The 18,335-nt window shown below is 42.0% G+C and overlaps 1 protein-coding gene across 5 annotated transcripts in view; it reads left to right on the top strand.

The window, feature by feature from the left end:
- The window catches only part of CNTRL (centriolin), an 86,721-nt gene that overhangs the window by 40,627 nt on the left and 27,759 nt on the right, over nucleotides 1-18,335 (top strand). For all 5 annotated transcript variants that reach the window (XM_080667193.1, XM_080667192.1, XM_080667194.1 and 2 more), the window contains 11 exons: nucleotides 1,603-1,779; nucleotides 5,513-5,647; nucleotides 8,344-8,489; nucleotides 9,082-9,289; nucleotides 9,786-9,965; nucleotides 12,037-12,216; nucleotides 12,964-13,080; nucleotides 13,371-13,515; nucleotides 13,972-14,117; nucleotides 16,163-16,352; nucleotides 17,894-18,207. In XM_080667193.1, coding sequence (XP_080523319.1) covers nucleotides 1,603-1,779; nucleotides 5,513-5,647; nucleotides 8,344-8,489; nucleotides 9,082-9,289; nucleotides 9,786-9,965; nucleotides 12,037-12,216; nucleotides 12,964-13,080; nucleotides 13,371-13,515; nucleotides 13,972-14,117; nucleotides 16,163-16,352; nucleotides 17,894-18,207 — 1,938 coding nt within the window. The remainder of the gene's footprint in view (nucleotides 1-1,602; nucleotides 1,780-5,512; nucleotides 5,648-8,343; nucleotides 8,490-9,081; nucleotides 9,290-9,785; nucleotides 9,966-12,036; nucleotides 12,217-12,963; nucleotides 13,081-13,370; nucleotides 13,516-13,971; nucleotides 14,118-16,162; nucleotides 16,353-17,893; nucleotides 18,208-18,335) is intronic.

Below are 18,335 nucleotides of genomic sequence, written 5' to 3'. Positions count from 1 at the left end.
TTAAAAATAAGGACTTTTGCCCTAAGTGGTTTGGCTCCGTGGATAGAGAGTTGGCCTGCGGACTGAAGGGTCCCAGGTTCGATTTCCAGTCAAGGGCATGTACCTTGGTTGCAGGCACATCCCCAGTAGGGGGTGTGCAGGAGGCAGCTGATGGATGTTTCTCTCTCATTGATGTTTCTAACTCTCTATCCCTCTCCCTTCCTCTCTGTAAAAAAATCAATAAAATATTTTTTCTAAAAACAGAACTTTTTTCCCCCTACATCACTATGATACCATTATTACACGTAGGAAAATTAACAATAATTCCATAATATCATCTAATATTTGAGCCATATTCAAATTTTCCCAGTTGTGCCAAGAATATCTTTTAAAATAGCTTGTGTGTATGGGTATGTGTGTCCAGGTGGTAGTCCTATAGAGTGTCCCACATTACGGGGATTTGTCTGATTGTTTCTTCATGGTGTGTTTAACGTGTTTTCTGTGCTCTGTATAAAATAGTTGTCTTCTTTTAACTTCATTTCCCCCTGGTTTACTGGAGAGTTTGAGCACCTTTCATTTGTTTATTTACCATTCAGTGTTCCTCTTCATTGAATTCCCTATTCATATTCTTTGCCCATTTTTCTATTGGATTGTTTGTCTTTTTCTTAACGATTTGTAGGAATTCTTTATATATATATAGATACTAATCCTTTGTTGATTATAGATGGAGTCTGCATTTCGAATAGGCAACCCAAATGATTCAGATGTGCTTTTTGGACCACCCATTGAGAAACTCTTCTATAGTAGTTCTCATCGTAGGATTCCCCTGTGTAATCCAAAATAATTTGATCTAATTCTTTAAGATCCCAAATAAGTAGACACAAGCTGTAATGTTTAATTAAAATACAGATGGGCTAAAATGACTCAGAATTGAGGTATGCTGATCAATATGTACTTGTATTCTTGTTAGCTACTCATTTAAGTTACTCTGCTATCCTTAATATTTGAGAGTGCTCATCTCATTTTGTTCTGATAAGTGAACATACTGTGGTTTAATATAAAGACTATGGGCTTTGGAGTCAGAGATCTCAGCTCATATTCTGACTGTGTCTTTTTTTAGCTATACAACCTCATGCCATCTACTCAGGTGTTCATTCTCCTAACTGGAGATAGAAGAATGGGGGGAAACAACAAAAATAATAATATCTTGTCATACACAGTAATTATGAAGATGAAATGAAATAATGAATGTGAAAACATTTATTCCAGTGTCTGATAGAAAACAACTTTTAAATTTTATTGTCCTCTCTTTTTCTTTCTTTCTTTTCTTTTCTTTTTTTTTTTTTTTTTTAACCTGTTCAGGCACATTTAAAATATTACACTCCAGGAAACATGTTGGTAGTGTACTGGTTTTTCTGATTACATTTAGTCAGATTATATTTCTGATTACATTTACTTTTCAGCCTGGCCAAGCCTGTGGCTTCATGATATTGCTAATGAACACTTTCTGTGCCAGGCTGGCCAGCATTTGGTTTACTGTGATCAAGTTACTTATAATGATTTGCAGATGCTTAAACAGCTCAGTGATGGTTTTGTAGTTCAACATACCCCGAATCCTTCCAGGAGCTTGCAGAGCTAGAAAGTGCCCTCCAAGAGCAGCATGAGGTGAATGCATCTCTGCAGCAGACCCAGGGAGATCTCAGTGCCTATGAGGCTGAGCTCGAGGCTCAGCTGAAAGTACGCGATGCTGAAGCCAATCAGCTTAAGGAAGACATGGAAAAACTAACAAGTCTCAGCCAGGTAAGTAAGAGCATAAAGCCGTCTAGAAACCAAGTAGCCTGTGGCCTTAACATATCAGTCTTCCTTTAATGTGATGTAAAATTGAGTACTTAATATAATATATGTGGAGTGATGGGAAGAGCACATTTTTGGAGTCAGACATTCCGAGTTCAAATACTACCCCTATGTGAACAAGTATAAATCACTTCATTGTTCAGAGTCTCTGACAAATGCCTCTTTCTCTGTAAAATGGTTATGATGAGGATAAGGGAGATAATGGGCATGAAAGCACCTAGCAGTTGGTATTCAATAAATTCTAGTCTTTCTCAAAACAGCTTTAAGAGACCTCTTTTAAGTTGATGTTACATTTTATTTTGCAACTTCGTATTTTGGTTGGATGAAATATCCACTCATTTAAATTATATTTGCAAATTAGACAAATAGTTATTTATCCATAAATACTTATTGATTGGCCATTAGGGACCAGGTGCTGTGAATGTTGCAGAGAGCAGCACAGACTTGGTCACTGTCCTTGTGAAACTGACCGTCCAGTAGTGAAAGAGGTGTGGGAGAAAGAAAGGGGTAGGGTTTTGTGGCTGGGAGAGGGGTGGTCAGGGAAGACTACTCTATAGAAATTATGTTTCAGCCAAGCCATGCATAGGGAGTGGGGTGAAAGTGGTAAGGGTAAAAAGGCTAAGTGTTGTAGGCCTAGAGGCAAAGACAAAGAGCATAGTGCTTTTAAAGTGCTGAAAGTATACTTCCAGTATCCCAGGAGCAAGGGGAAGAGTAGGGAAAGAGGGTGAGAGAGAAAGGCAGAGAGGCTGACAGAGGCCAGTTATAGTATAGTACTAGAGGCCTGGTGCATGAAATTCATGCACGGGGTGAGGGGGGGTGTCCCTCAGCCCAGCCTGCACCCTCTCCAATCTGGGACTGCTGGCTCCCAGCTGCTCACCTGCTTGCCTTCCTGATTGCCCCTAACCACTCCCCTGCCAGCCTGATTGATGCCTAACTGCTCCCCTGCCAGCCTGTTTTCCCCTAACTGCCCTCCCCTGCAGGCCTGGTACCCCCCAGCTGTTCTCCCATGCAGGCCTGGGTCTCCCCCAACTGCCCTTCCCTGCAGACCCAGTCACCCCCAACTTCCCTCCTCTTCCGGCCGGGTCACCCCTAACTGCCCTCCCCTGCAGGCTTGATCACCCCCAACTGCCCTCCCTTGCAGGCCTGGTCCCTCCCAACTGCCCTCCCTTGCAGGTCTGGTTCCTCCCAACTGCCTTCCTCTGCTGGCCATCTTGTGGTGGCCATCTTGTGTCCACATGGGGACAGGATCTTTGACCACATGGGGGCAGCCATCTTGTGTGTTGGAGTGATGGTCAATCTGCATATTACTCTCTTATTAGATAGGATAGAGGCCTGGTGCATGGGTGGGGGCCAGCTGGTTTGCCCTGAAGGGTGTCCCGGATCAGGATGGCGGTTCCCTTGGGGTGTGGGGTGGCCTGGGTGAGGGGCCTGTGGTGGTTTGCAGGCCGGCCACACCCCCCGGCGACCCAAGCAGGGGCCCTGGGATCTGGGATTTATTTAGCTTCTATAATTGAAACTTTGTAGCCTGGAGTGGAGCCAAGCCTTCTGCTCGCTCCGTGGCAGCAGCCATTTCTGTTGTGATTTATGTATCTTCTATAATTGAAACTTTGTAGCCTTAAGCAGAGGCCAAAGCAGGCCAGGGCTGCAGAAGCTTGGCTTCCTCCGTCGTCACGGGCAACCCTAGCCTCCTGCTCTCTCCAGCTCCGTGGCTGCTGCCATTTCTGTTGGGATTTATTTATCTTCTATAATTGAAACTTTGTAGCATTGAGTGGAGACCTGGGCCAGCAAGGGCAGGCGGAAAGCTTGGCTTCCTCCATTGCCAGGAAAACCCAAGCCTCCCTCCTGCTCTCTGTGGCTGCAGCCATCTTGGTTGGGTTTATTTGTATATTCCCTCCTGATTGGCTGGTGGGCGTGGCTTGTGGGTGTAGCGGAGGTATGGTCAATTTGCATATTAATCTTTTATTAGATAGGATATTCTTTATCAGATTAAAAATACAGATTTACTTAGCCAAATGGGCTGCATCTTCCTCCAGGTTCAGGGTCACCCTGACTTTCACTGTCTGCCTGCTAAAAATCTGGGTCAGGATTCTGCTTTGGTTTTCCAATAACCTTGTGCTTGATCAGAGCATTTATCATGTGTCTGGTGATCATTTGTTTACATTGTCTATTTCCCCCCTAGACTCAGAGCATAGTGTGTCTGTTTCTGTTTTCTCAGAAACAGACTGGAACATGAGGGAGAGTTAATATGTTCTTACTCGATGAAAGTGAAATAAAATAAGATAGTTTGAATCCCAGGAATTTATGTGAAATAGCATTTGGCTGATTAGAAAAGGTAGTAAAAATAGGTCTTATTATATTAATTATTTTGTATTCCTTTATCTATCAGATATCAAATGACCACTTGCCAATTGTCAGGATTATATTTTTTAAGATTATCAAGTTTTACAAAACTACAGTTGATAACAGCATTGGGGGGAAAACTACAGTGCTATGATCAAAATGCAAAAAATAGAAGATTGGGGGAAAACAATTAAAATAACAGTAAATACATATTTTAAATAATAGTGAATAAAATTTCTAGATGGTATCTGCTTTCAAATCATTTTTTGAGGTTTAAGCCATCCCTTAGCTTGAAATTCATTGTTCTTTATTTTTTTCCTTGTAAGTCTTGACAAAAATATAAACACCCTGGCCTTTTCACAAATTTACTTGGTATTGAAGGGTGTACTCCCTTCCTTGGCATTAGGACTGCCAGGATTGATCTTCAAAGTGCACAGTGATGATAGATAGCATAATGGATCTCTCTTTGTTCTACAGGTCTTGATTGGTACATTTGTGAAGCTTGTTGCGTACAGATCCCTGGGCCCCACCCTAGATATTCTGTCCATCAAGTCTGAGATGAGTCCAGGCTTATGCTTTTTTTTTTTTTTTTTTTTTTTTCGAGAGAGAGAAAAACATCAATTTGTTGTTCCATTTATTTATACATTCAACCTTGTGTTGGGAGGACTCTCTAACCAACGGAGCTACTTGGCCAGGGCATGGCTTATGCATTTTTAACAGGCACACCAAGTGATTTTGATGCAGGTGTTTGAGGACCACAGTTTGAGAAGAATTGGTCTAAGGCAGCCGTGGGCAAACTACGGCCCGCAGGCCGGATCCGGCCTGTTCGGCTGTTCTATCTGGCCCATGGAGCCGAAAGAGCGGAGGGTTCTCTTGCTCTCCCCTCCGCTCCTTTACTTTGAATTTATATTAGTTCACACAGACACTCCATCCATGCTTTTGTTCCGGCCCTCCGGTCCAGTTTAAGAACCCATTGTGGCCCTCGAGTCAAAAAGTTTGTCCACCCCTGGTCTAAGGGGAAGTATAGCAGTAATTGTTGGATCACTCACAGAGCTTTTGAAAGGAGGTACTGGGCCCCCTACTCCCATGGAGATTCTGATTTGGTGTATCTGGGCTGAGCTGATTTTGATGCTTACTCTTCTTTAAGTATCAATATTTAAGGAGGCATGTGAAAAAAATTACCTTGGATCTTTAAATTTGGAAGTACGAACTTAAAATTGAGTTGTCACAAAACCATAGCTAGCAAGGGACTGCATATATATGTAATTTTTTTTTGCCTTTTTAGATCATAAATTATTGCTATTTTGTGTTTTCATGTCATTGCTTCTTATGGCAATAGTTAGAACAATTAGCCCTTCAAGCAGAACTTGAGAAAGAGAAGCAAGCCCTCAAGGATGCCCTCGGAAAAGCCCAGTTCTCAGAAGAAAAGGACCAAGAAAATAGTGAGCTCCGCAAGCAACTTAAACAGCTGCAGGTAGAGACTTATTGGTTTAGAATATATTCTTACATGGGACACTGAAAATGTTGACGTCGTTAGTCAGCAACTTGACAATCTGCTCTAACATGTAGTAAGCAACTTGAATTATCTATATATATAAAAGTCCAGCAACCAACCGGCGGAATGATCAGAACAACCTGTCGAACAGTTGCTATGATGCGCACTGACCACCAGGGGGCAGATGCTCAACACAGGAGTTGCCCCTGGTGGTCAGTGCGCTCCCACAGTGAGAGCACCGCTCGGCTGACCAGGATGAGTGGCGCTTGCACAGCGGGCTGATCCCCACAAGCCACGTTCCCATCCAGTGCACGAATCTGTGCACTGGGGGTCTAGTTAGAAAAAAAGAAATTCTAAGTGGGACAGTATGAAAGAGAGTCTCTGTCCCCTTGTGAGCCCATTGTTTTAAAATTATTAATGTGCATATCCTTAGTGTTGTTATGATGGTGCAAAGAGATGGAGGCAATGTCAGTAGTAAAGAGAAAATATTGTTTAAACTCATGGGCAAGAGCAATATATCAAAAACTCGTTGGTGAAAGCAGTATCTCGTGTTTCTCCTAGAAGCTCATTTGTCATCAGACTAAACTAAAGTTATCAGATTGGTTCCCTCTTTTTCCGCTGAAATATCTATCCAGGAATTTAACTAGAGTGGGCTGCAGTAGAACTTCTTTTTTTTTTTAATATATTTTATTGATTTTTTACAGAGAAGAAGGAAGAGGGATAGAGAATCAGAAACATCGATGAGAGAGAAACATCGATCAGCTGCCTCTTGCACACCTCCTACTGGGGATGTGCCCGCAACCAAGCTACGTGCCCCCAACCGGAATCGAACCTGGGACCTTTCAGTCCGCAGGCCGACGCTCCATCCACCGAGCCAAACCGGTTTTGGCTGCAGTAGAACTTCTTAACTATAAACAGTTTTTACAATCCCTGTCTCAGAAAGAATGCTATTAAAAATGCATCCTTTCGTATTAGTGGAAGTTTTCTTTGGCCAAATATTTTTATAGCTGTTGTCATAATAATGTGACCAACTGCAGGAGAAACAGGTGGACAGGATTTTCCAGATGATTAAACTCTCTCAAAGAGGATAAATGTCTGAACAAACAAAGTACCTGGGTCAATACTCAGTTTTCAAATCTGTGAGGTCAGGGGCCGCTTGGCTGACTGGAGTGGCAGCTGTTACCCTACCCCAGAAGTGAAGGGGCAGAGTTGCTCTGGTTTGGGAAAAGCTTCCAAAACAGGGAGGTTTGTGACGAATAAGACTAAGCTCGACCAAATTCTCTCTCTTTCTCCAATGCCTTCAATATTTTTTCCTCAAAGTTTAAGGAAATTTAAAAACCTAGAATTTAATTTTTACTCCTATCAGTTCAGCTCCTGAAACAAATAGCATAAAAGATGTACATGTTTTCGATTTCTGTGTGTGTACGTGTTGGGTGTTCATCAGATTATTTTTTTATTTTTATTGTGGAAAATTTCAAATAATCACAAAAAAGAGAACAGTATTATGACCTTTTATTGACCCAGCTTTAACAGTTCTCAACATTCTGCCATTCTGTTTCAGTTAGTCCGCTTTTTTTTTTTTTTCTGGAATATTTTAAGGAAAATCTCATGCATCTTTATTGCATTCATAAATACTTCAGTATACGTCTATTAAAGAAAAGGACTAAAGTCTATTCTTCAGGGGCCTTCTCCAAAGTAGAAACTGAAGTCAGCTTTCCAGGATGCTGGCCCATGCTGTGAGACTATCTTAGAACTCGTTTCTCTGGTTATTTAACCTACTAACCTGCTACAGAGTTCAAGTTAAACTCTCCACACCTGTCTTTGTCAGAAATCATTTAGTTGCAGTGAATTGAAACCTACTAACACTACCCCAAGAAAAGAGATGGCTTGCCAAGAACCAGAGCTGCTCTAACAATCTTTCAGAGGCTTCACGGCCCTCTTATTTGTCTTTTTCTATCTTTTGGGGCATTGCATGTAGTCCAACATGGATTTCAGCCTTGAGCTGGCATATCTTTGTAGGTCCAGCTTTTATGCAGACTTGCTGTACTAGATATTGGTTCAGTCTCTGGAAAGAATAAGAACTTGTTTTCAGTGGATTGGCTGACCTTGGGACAGATCACCTATAGCCAGGATTAGACAATAGTATAAATATAGCCACCTCAGGGCATTGGGCAGGGACAGTTTACAGATAAGATGACTCTAGGTAGGACAGGCACTTAACAAGTTCATTGTAATTCTAAATTCTCTATATTTCAGTACACAGTGTTACACTGAGTTTGAAGTAAATTGATCACTCAGGAGGTAGGGGAATACAGTTAATAGTTTTTCATATTCTAGATTTTGCTGTTTGCATCCCCATGTATTATGTTACATATGGAGGTTTATTTAGATTCAAGTTAGTTTTTGGCAAGAAGACATTCATAAGTAGCGTTCATAAGAACTTCTTTTTGCATCACATCAAGAGACATCGTAAGTGCCTGGTTGTGTCTTTTGTGACTTTAGATTGATCAGTAGATTTAGATATTGTTAGTCTGAGTGGAAAGGGTTAAAAGAATTAGTAAAAGGTGTTGAATAAAACTAACATATGGTAAGTAATACAGGTTCTATATGTTTATGTGGGTATATTCTTAATTTTGTTTTGCTAACTTACCTCCTCATATTACCTTCCTTCACAGGATGACAATAATCTATTGAAACAGCAACTTAAAGATTTCCAGAATCACCTTAACCATGTGGTTGATGGTTTGATTCATCCAGAAGAAGTGGCAGCTCGTGTGGATGAGCTACGGAGAAAACTGAAATCAGGAGCTGGGGAAATGAGGTAATGGAAAATCAAGACCTCCAAGTATATGGTGGGCCAAGTTGTGAGGGTTAGTGATGAACTCACCTTTCTCAGTACAGTAAAATGGCTGAGTTCTTTTGTAAGCTTTTCCTTTATCATATTTTCATAGTTGAGACAAAAGATTGCTTAATTCAAATTGCCTGTCACTGATTTTTTTTACATTTTAAATATTTTATACTTTTTGGTATTATTTCATTTTAAAAACATAAAGGTTTTAAGAGTCATTCCAGAAAGTTCATTGCATATGGTTAGGAAGTAGAGACGCTGTGTTCTCCTATTTTAAATAGAGAACAAAATATCAGATGAAACTAAAGCTAATTTAAATATATGAAATGGACATTTATTCTTTGAGCAAACGTCATTAGCCTATGTTTCTAGAGTAAATAAGAGTCATTTGATAAAACAATGGTTTTCACTTAGGAGATGCTCAGTAAATTATTATGGATTGACACCAGTCCCATTCCACACAACTCTCTTTATTCCTGAACTAATATTATCAGCATGTTTGTACCTGGCATCTAGCATCAAAATAAAATGTCACATTTATACCATCTTTTTTCCCCCTTACCAGAATCCATAGTCCTTCAGATGTCTTAGGGAAAAGTCTTGCTGATTTGCAGAAACAATTCAGTGAAATTCTTGCATGCTCCCAGTGGGAAAGAGAGGAAGCACAAGTAAGAGAGAGAAAACTCCAAGAAGAAATGGCTCTGCAACAAGAGAAACTGGCAAATGGACAAGAAGAGTTCAGGCAGGCCTGTGAGAGAGCCCTTGAAGCAAGAGTAAGAAAAGGGCAAGAGGCAGCTGGAGGGAAATGTTTGGCAAATAATCAAAATTTTCAGGAAATTACAATGCTCCCTTTCTCGTGTAAATAAAATATAAATGTTATTTTCACTCATAACAAGTCAAGCTGGGTGTGACTAAAATTCAACCCTGAATATGGCTACTGATGTTAACATCAGGCTTCTTTGTGAAACTGTGTTTTCCTTGTCCTAGAAGCTAGGGAGATGTTTCTTAACATGCAGGCAAATAATGCCACATTGCTGGAGTATAGTATGGTGCCAGAATTGGATTTTTCTTGATGTAATTATTTTAATGAAACAAACATTAAAATGGATGCTAGAGAATATTCAAGAGAAAACCATCCCCAGTAACTCTGAGTACAAAATTTTGTTACATTTTTTAGTAAAATGAAATACAATTCCCTCAAAAGCTTTTATTTTGAGTAAAACATATTTTTGCTTAAAAACCATCTTTGAAACTCTCATTTCCTCACAGATTAATTTGGATAAGAGGCAACATGAAGCAAGGATCCAGCAGTTGGAGAATGAAATTCACTATTTGCAAGAAAACCTAAAAAGTATGGAGGAAATCCAAGGCCTTACAGATCTCCAACTTCAGGAAGCTGATGAAGAGAAGGAGAGAATTCTGGCCCAACTGCAAGAGTTAGAGAAAAAGGTGGGAAAGACTAGAAAAGTGAGACACATGAGTTCCTGCTGCTTCGTCCTGCCCCCAGCAATCAGGCCAGCTGAGAAAGGGGTGTGCTCCACAGTAGCCTCTGGCTGCATTGCGGTCCCCCCTTCTGAAACTGACTGAAGAGAAACCTTGGGACTGAGACAATGGTGCCATTATAGATGCAAAGAAAGAATTAGAATGCTATGGGGTGACTTTATAGTTGGTTAGGTGGTTGTTAAATGCTATTGTGATGACTGCCTCTTTCAAAACCCCTTGCCCAATTGGACACATCTGTGGGAAATTACTTCTAAACTCCTCATCTTTCTTTCTAACACCCTGGCCTCTCTCTGAACTTCTCAATCCCACATAACCATCTTCTCCCATTTCCTTGTTCAAATTGTGCCCACCACCTTTGAAATCACAAATTGAAGCATCACTCTGATCATCACCTCTTATATTACCAGCACCCCCATGCTGACATTTTTCAACATTATTGAGAATTTCACTGCATTAGCCCTGCCGTTTCTGTTTGTTAAGCCTTCATATCTTTATTTTCCTCCTTGTTCAACTTAGATTCCATAGTCTACCACTGTAGCCATTTTTGCAAATATCCTCAAATCCCTTGCCCTTTTCTCCTGTCTGTCTTCTCTGACAAAACTGTAGCTATTTGCTTTATTTCGGCTTGCAGACATGCTAAGTATTCCTGGATGATAAGTTGCCTTTCCAGGCATAGTGGTATCACTATAAACTCTTGGTTAACGTTCCTTAATTGAGAAACTTTACCCTTTTCTCCAGTAAGCTTATTCTCCAATGCTCTATTGTTTCATGTCTTCTCGTCACACCTATCGTCTCCCGTCTCCCAGCCTCAGTGAATGACTTGCCTCATACTGAGAACCCATCAGTCCCCAAGTCTTACTGAGCCTGCCTCCAAAATATAATATATCTGGAATATATAAACTATGTTCTTCTCCAGTGCCACCACCTTCATTCAGCCATCATCTGTCTTCTGGACAACTGCTGTGACCACCTGACAAGTCTCCCACTTCCGCTCATGACCCTGCTCCACAGAGCAGCCAACATGTTCTTTCAGAAATGTGAATTGGCTCTTGTCAGTTCCATCCATGTCTCCCCCATCTCTAGTAGCTTCTGTTGTTCTTATTATAAAGACCAAAATTCTTAAGCTTATGAGGCCCTGCATGATTACCTCTGTTTAGTTCACTCCTTTTCTCAGTATGTTCTTTCCTTTGGCTCATCAAAAATGCCAAGTTCTGCCCTAACCGGTTTGGCTCAGTGGATAGAGCGTCGGCCTGCGGACTGAAAGGTCCCAGGTTCGATTCCGGTCAAGGGCATGTACCTTAGTTGCGGGCACATCCCCAGTAGGGAGTGTGCAGGAGGCAGCTGATTGGTGTTTCTCTCTCATCAATGTTTCTAACTTTCTGTCCCGCTCCCTTCCTCTCTGTAAAAAACCAATAAAATATATTTTTTAAAAAAAATGCCAAGTTCTGTCTTCCCTCCTGGCCTTCGCACCTGCCATTCCCTCCGCTGGACCATGTTCTTTCACTATTCTTCTTCCTGACTGCTGCCTTCCCACCAATCTAGGCCTCGCTGCTTTTCTCTCAGACAGTGCTCTGTTCTGTCCCTTGATAGCACTAATCACTTTTAGTTATTTGTCTCTGTAGGTGTTTAATGACTCTCCTAAGCTCCTTGAGGGCAGCAGCCAAATCTGTTTTTTTTGCCACCATATGCCTACGGCCGGACTCAGTGATTCAAAGCAGGTAGTCCATCACTTGGTGATAGTGCCTAGAAATGTTTTTCCAATCAGTGAATGAATTTATAATTACTAAGATTCTTGACTAAGAAGACTGATTTCATTCTAAGTTTATCTTACAGTTTTGAGATGAGTTTATTTATTCATTCACTTAGTGAATACTTATGGAACACCTACTATGTACCAGGTATTGTTCTAGGCATGGGGTGTGTAGCAGTGAATAGTGTCCCTGCCCTAATATTAATTACATATTAACTCTTGTTACCAAATGATTCATATGTTTAATTAATATTTCTTTTATTTTAGAAAAAACTTGAAGATGCCAAATCTCAGGAGCAGTTTCTTGGTTTAGATAAAGAATTAAAGAAACTGAAAAAAGCAGTGGCTGCCTCTGATAAGCTAGCAACAGCTGAGCTCACCATTGCTAAAGACCAGCTTAAGTCCCTTCATGGAACTGTTATGAAAATTAACCAGGAGCGAGCAGAGGTGAGTTCACATGTACAGAACAAGTTTCCACCAGTGCTGCTGCTATCAAAAAACATAACTTGTATTACTGATATTCTTACAGACTTTGGCTATTTATTAAACCACTATAAAGTTGTATGTTTCCTTTTAGACCTGCAGATTGTATTTCTCCTCTCACAGCCCTGCCATGGATCCTGCACTCTATTGAGTCCTGAAAGGAACCATCAAATGAAACATACCATCCCTACCTCAAAGTGTAGGAATCTGCTTAGGGAGATAGCTGTCTTTGCAGACCCAAGTAAAGGTCTTAAAGGCTCACCATGTAATCCTCTTGAATCTCAGACTTTTCATCTTGTGCAGTCAGATGATTAATATGTTACCTCATAGGGCTGTTATGACTCCTGACTGAGATAATGTCTGATACAGTCTTTATAGAATGCAAATGCTAATGAGATTAAACAGTAGATTATAGGAGAGAATCTAATGATGAGAGTCCATAGAGACACCAGTCATGAAAGACTGTAGAATAGTGAAGAAAAATTGAACCCTGCTCACTTCTGATGCAGCACCCTACTCCACCCATAGAGGGGTGGAACAGCCTGCCAGGTGATGGGAACAGCAGAGGACAAGGTGGGACTTGGCATCACATGTACATGGGATAGCCAGGCAGGCAATCTGATGAAATGAGAAGAATCACACTAGGAGGAAGAAGAAAAGAGAACAACCTATGAGAGCTGAAGTGCCTTACTCTTACCTCTGTCCCAATAGGAGTTGCAGGAAACAGAGAGGTTCAGCAGAAAGGCCATGCAAGCAGCCAGGGATCTGACTCGAGCAGAAGCAGAGATCGAACTTCTTCAGAATCTTCTCAGGGGTAAAGAGGAGCAGGTCAGTGCTGGTACCTTGAGACTTGACTTCCTCCTGATTGGGTCCCTGTCAGTTCCTAAAAGATTGATCACTGGAGGGGACATCACAAATGATTTTGAATTGCAATCACTAGTCAGTCCGTGCTTTATTTTCTGTGTGCCAAGGACAGTGTAGTTTAACTATAAGGAGTGAGGCAGTTTCCTCATTAGTAAAGTGTAAGTAAAAATTCTAGAATTACAGTCAGTGGCAAGAATAAGTGCATATGTGAAAGAATATTCATTGGGGACTTCGTGTGTCTAATTTCTCAATAGTTTCGTATTGAGATGGAGAAAGCAGATGTAGATACCACAGGAGCAGACTCACAGGTGCTGGAAATGGAGAAGCTGAATGAGACCATGGAGAGGCAAAGGACAGAGATCGCAAGGCTGCGGAACTTACTAGACCTCACTGGGGCCGGTAAAGTATTGTCCTTTGTGGTAGTGGTACTGTAGTTCTAAAATCAAAACATTTTTTTTTTACCTTTAGCAAATTTATTTAACTGTTACAGATCAGTTCTATGCTTGATTTACCAGCTGTGATAATTAGCTTAATAAATAAAGGCAAAGAATTAAAAATTTTTTTATGTAAGTATAGTATTAAAGGATTTGATCACAAAGAGATAAGAGAGATTTATTTTTGTATTTTCAAAATAAATAATGTTTACAAATCTGTTTATTTTCTTTCTCTGGCTTACTTTATAAGTGAACAGCAGAATGCTATGTCTATGCTCTTTAAATGTTAGCTAGGCAGGCTGAAAGTCAGCTTTGAGGAATTGATAAAAGTCATTGACTCTCATGGAATCACTTGTATTTTGAGAGAGGAAGGAAGTAGATGGTTTCATAGCCAACTTTATATAATGGCTTTCCTTTACAGATAAAGGAAACTTTGAAAACATTTTGGAAGAAATTGCTGACCTTCGACGTGAAGTTTCTTATCAGAATGATTACATCAGCAGCATGGCAGATCCTTTCAAAAGACGAGGCTATTGGTACTTTATGCCGCCACCATCACCATCAAAAGTAGGAAGTCTGTGGTGCTGGGAGTATATACTGAATTTTCTTGAAGGAAGTGTGACAGTGTTCTTTTCCCCAAATTTGTGAACAGGGTTCAAGAACACATATCTAGGCTAAGCCATGTATTGAGGTTCTTAAGTTTTTTCCATATTTGAGATGAAAATAGGGCCTTCCCAAGGAATGTGGCAGTTGCCCATTCATGCTTAGGTGGTATAGTGTGGAGTCTCTGAATGGGAATCCTATAAGGGGATAAGATGACTTGAGCCCAGAGGGCCTGTTAAAATGTGGGTATAGAATTGTGCAGATACTCAGAAAAATAGGCATCTGGTTTTCATTTCATTTTAACTAACATTCATTCAGTGGTTACTGAAATCTAGTGCTAGGCAATGGTGAATGATATAGCCTCTGCTCTCAAAGAGCTCATGGGCTGGCAGGGAAGGCAGGCACACCAATGTAATTACAAAGCAGTGACATGCATGTGACAGCAGACTTGACCTGTGTACTCTGGTTGCAGAGAGGTGTGAAGGATTCACTTTGTGGGGAGTTCAGGAAGGAAGGCTTCACAGGCAGGGTGGTGAAGTCAACACTTAGCAACCATTAAGGAACTGGCTTTTAGGAAGGAGGGAACACCTTTTGTGGAAGTAACCTGTGGGGCTGGAGGGTTGGATGGGAACAATGAAAGGTGAAGCTGGGAAAGTAGATTGGGGTCATACTTTTTAAAAAGGGCTTAAAAAATCCCTTGGACTTAATTATGTAGGCCTTGGGAAACTGTGCATTGTGATGGTGGTAATATGATCAGAGCTATAGTTTAGGACAAATAATTGGGCTGAGTATGGAGGCTGGACCTGTAGTGGCTGAACTCTGTGTGAGGCTGTTTGAACACATTCAGGTGAAGGGTAGAGACCAGAGCTAGAGCAGTGGGACTGGATCAGAAGAGATGGCATTGAATGATGTTCAGGAGACAAAATGGTCAGGGCTTGAGACCTGAATGTGGTGTGGAGAGTGAGGAGAGAACTCTAAGGAGCACTCCTCGAAAGCAGAGGGGCTGGGTGACATCTTGCCAGATTTAGCTGATAAGCATCAGTCAGAGAAGCAGTGTGACATGCTAGGATCCTAGGGCTGTGTAGACTTAATCAGCACCCCAAAGAGCAGAATCTGAGATTCGTCACTCAGAAAACTAAAGGAAGCCAACATCCTTGGCACAACCAGGGCTGGTGGTGGAAGCAGTGTGGGTGAGGATTTGGAGAATAGACCTACTACTGGGTAGACCAGCCGTGGGCAAACTATGGCCCGCGGGCTGGATCCGGCCTGTTCAGCTGTTCTATCCGGCTGGCGGAGCCGAAAGAGCGGAGGGTTCTCTTTCTCTCCCCTCCGCTCCTTTACTTTGAATTTATATTAGTTCACACAAACACTCCATCCATGCTTTTGTTCCGGCCCTCTGGTCCAGTTTAAGAACCCATTGTGGCCCTCGAGTCAAAAAGTTTGCCCACCCCTGGGATAGACCATCTCCTTAGGGAAAGAGCAGCACTTTAAAGCCATGCCAAGCTCCCAAGGCAGCAGGAGGCTAATATCCCAGATTCCCTTGAAAGTTGACTGGTGTTCTTTGCCTCAGTTGCTGGGCAATCAAGGACAAGGCAAAAGAAGAGAAACCACTAGGAAAGATAAGTCCTGGAATAGTGAGGCAGACACCCAGGCATTTTACCTGACCATGTAATCACATCTCACTTCTATTTGTGAAAAGTGAGAATTGTGATATATGAAAAAATAGTTTTGTTGCTACATCTGTTTTGCTCTAGATTTTATTTCTCCAAATCAGCCTTTTCATTTGTAGCTAGAGGCCCGGTGTGTGAATTCGTGCATGAGTGGGGTCTGGCCCATCCTGATAGGGGTGGAAGGGACTGCTCAGGGGCGGGGCCAGCTGGAGGGAGGGGCTGCGGGTGGTTGGACGGCCGGCCCCGCCCCCTGGTCAAACTCCCAGTCGAGGGGACAGTTTGCATATTAGCCTTTTATTATACACGATAGATAGTGTGCTCTACTGTCATTTGTTTTAGGTTTCCAGCCACAGTTCCCAGGCCACCAAGGACTCTGGTGTTGGCCTAAAGTACGCAGCCTCAACTCCTGTTAGAAAACCACATCCTGGGCGGTCAGATGGGAAGGAAGGCAGTGGACCTCCACCTGCCTCAGGATACTGGGTTTATTCTCCCATCAGGAGTGGGTTACATAAATCGTTTTCAAATAGAGGTAAGTTAGGTCACACAAGGGTAACAGATCAGTCTACATACAGGGGTCCTCAAACTTTTTAAACAGGGGGCCAGTTCACTGTCCCTCAGACCATTGGAGGGCCAGACTATAGTTTAAAAAAAAAAACTATGAACAAATTCCTATGCGCACTGCGGGCCCGGGATGAGTTGGTTGCTAAGCAGGACAGGCAGCAGCACCTGGTGGGCTGGATAAATGTCCTTGGCGGGCCGCATGTGGCCCGCGGGGGCCGTAGTTTGAGGATGCCTGGTACAAGGTAGATGTATTTCTCTTGCCTGTTTAATAACTTTTTATTGGTTCCCTGAAATCCATAAGACACAATCCAAACTCCTTAGCTTGCTCTGCAAGGGCCTCTGTGACTTGGTCTTGGCCAGTGACCTCTTGTCCTTTTATCTCACCTCCCATCACTCTCCCACACGTCAGCCATATCCAGCTGTCTAAGATCCAGCATGCCATGTTCTCAGACCTCCATGTTTAAGGCCTCTGTTTGGAATGTCCTTTTTCTTCCTTCTTCTCCCACACCTATTTCTACTTATCCAGGTCCTCAAACACCACTCCTTTTATGAAGCCTCCCTCTACCCTGTCTCACCCAGGCAGACTGAGCCGCTTCTTTGCCTGTGCTCCTGGAGTGTGGCAGCTTACATCCTCGAATCATGGCATTAATATGCTTGACTAAAATAAAGTGTTAGAAGTCTATTTTCTAAAGCTTTGTGGGAATGAGTCAGACCTGGGGTAAATCTTGGGTCTCTTACTAAGTAGCTGTATGACCGTAGGCAAATTATTTAGCTACTCTGAAACTGTAAATCTTTAAAGTGGAAGTACGACCTTCTGAGAATTTATTCATTCAGGACCTGTTTATTGAGTGCCTGCTGTATGCTAGGTTCTCTATCATCAGTGATAAACATAGTTCCTGCTTGTAGGGGAGGTAAGTAAGTAAATCAATACCTTAGAGAGTGCTGTGCTTTGTGATGATGGTAAATACTGAGAGCTGTGGGATTTCATAGCATATCTCCTTTTCATCGAGCGAAGCAGGCACCCAAATGGTTGCTGAATAAATGAATGAATGAATGAAGGCAAGGGGAAAAAAAAAACCAACACAAAGCAATAGATAGGCATAAGAAAAACTCAGGTATCAGCCATTGAAAATAATTTGAATCCCTGTTTGGATCTGCTTTTCAAAATTGCTTTTACTTTTTTTATAGAATTTTATTCTAAGATTTCTGGTATCTGGCCTAAATGCTGCTGTTTTCTGCTAAATTTGTTTACCTAGTAAGCCATGGCGGTAAAACACTCTTCTTTTTTGTTTTTTAAATTTAAGTTATTTATTGTTTAAAGTATTACATAAGTCTCCTTTTTCCCCCATTGACCTCTCCCTGGCCACCCCCCCCCCCCCAGCACGTGCCCTTCACCCTCTCCCACCACCCCCCACCCCCGTCTGTGTCCATGGTTTTGCTCATATGCATGCATACAAGTCCTTTGGTTGATCTCTTACCCCTTCACCTCTTCTGTTTATTTCTTTCAAGATGCAGACAGTAGAGGAGACAGCCCAGAAGAGAGTGAGCTGGATGACCAGGAGGACCACCCATTTGTGCCTCCTCCTGGATACATGATATACACTGTGTTTCCTGATGGCTCTCCTGTGCCCCAGGGCATGGCCCTGTATGCACCACCTCCTCCCTTACCCAACAATAGCCAACCTCTCACGCCTGGCACTGTTGTTTATGGCCCACCTCCTTCTGGGGTTCCCATCGTTTATGGACCTCCACCCCCCAGCTTCTCCATCCCCCTCATCCCTATGGGCGTGCTGCATTGCAACGTCCCGGAACACCGTAACTTAGTAAGTGCAAAGACATAAGACCCCCTATTCATACTGCTTCCATGAGAGACTGAATAAGGTTACTTAATAAATTGGCCTACTTATGAATGGATTATATCCCCAAAGTATGTTTGTAAGGCTGTTTAGAA

Source organism: Plecotus auritus (assembly GCF_963455305.1).
Source record: "Plecotus auritus genome assembly, chromosome: 5".
NCBI classification, from domain to species: Eukaryota; Metazoa; Chordata; class Mammalia; order Chiroptera; family Vespertilionidae; genus Plecotus; species Plecotus auritus.
Note: the sequence above shows the minus strand (reverse complement) of the source record. Positions and strands in the feature narration are given on the sequence as shown.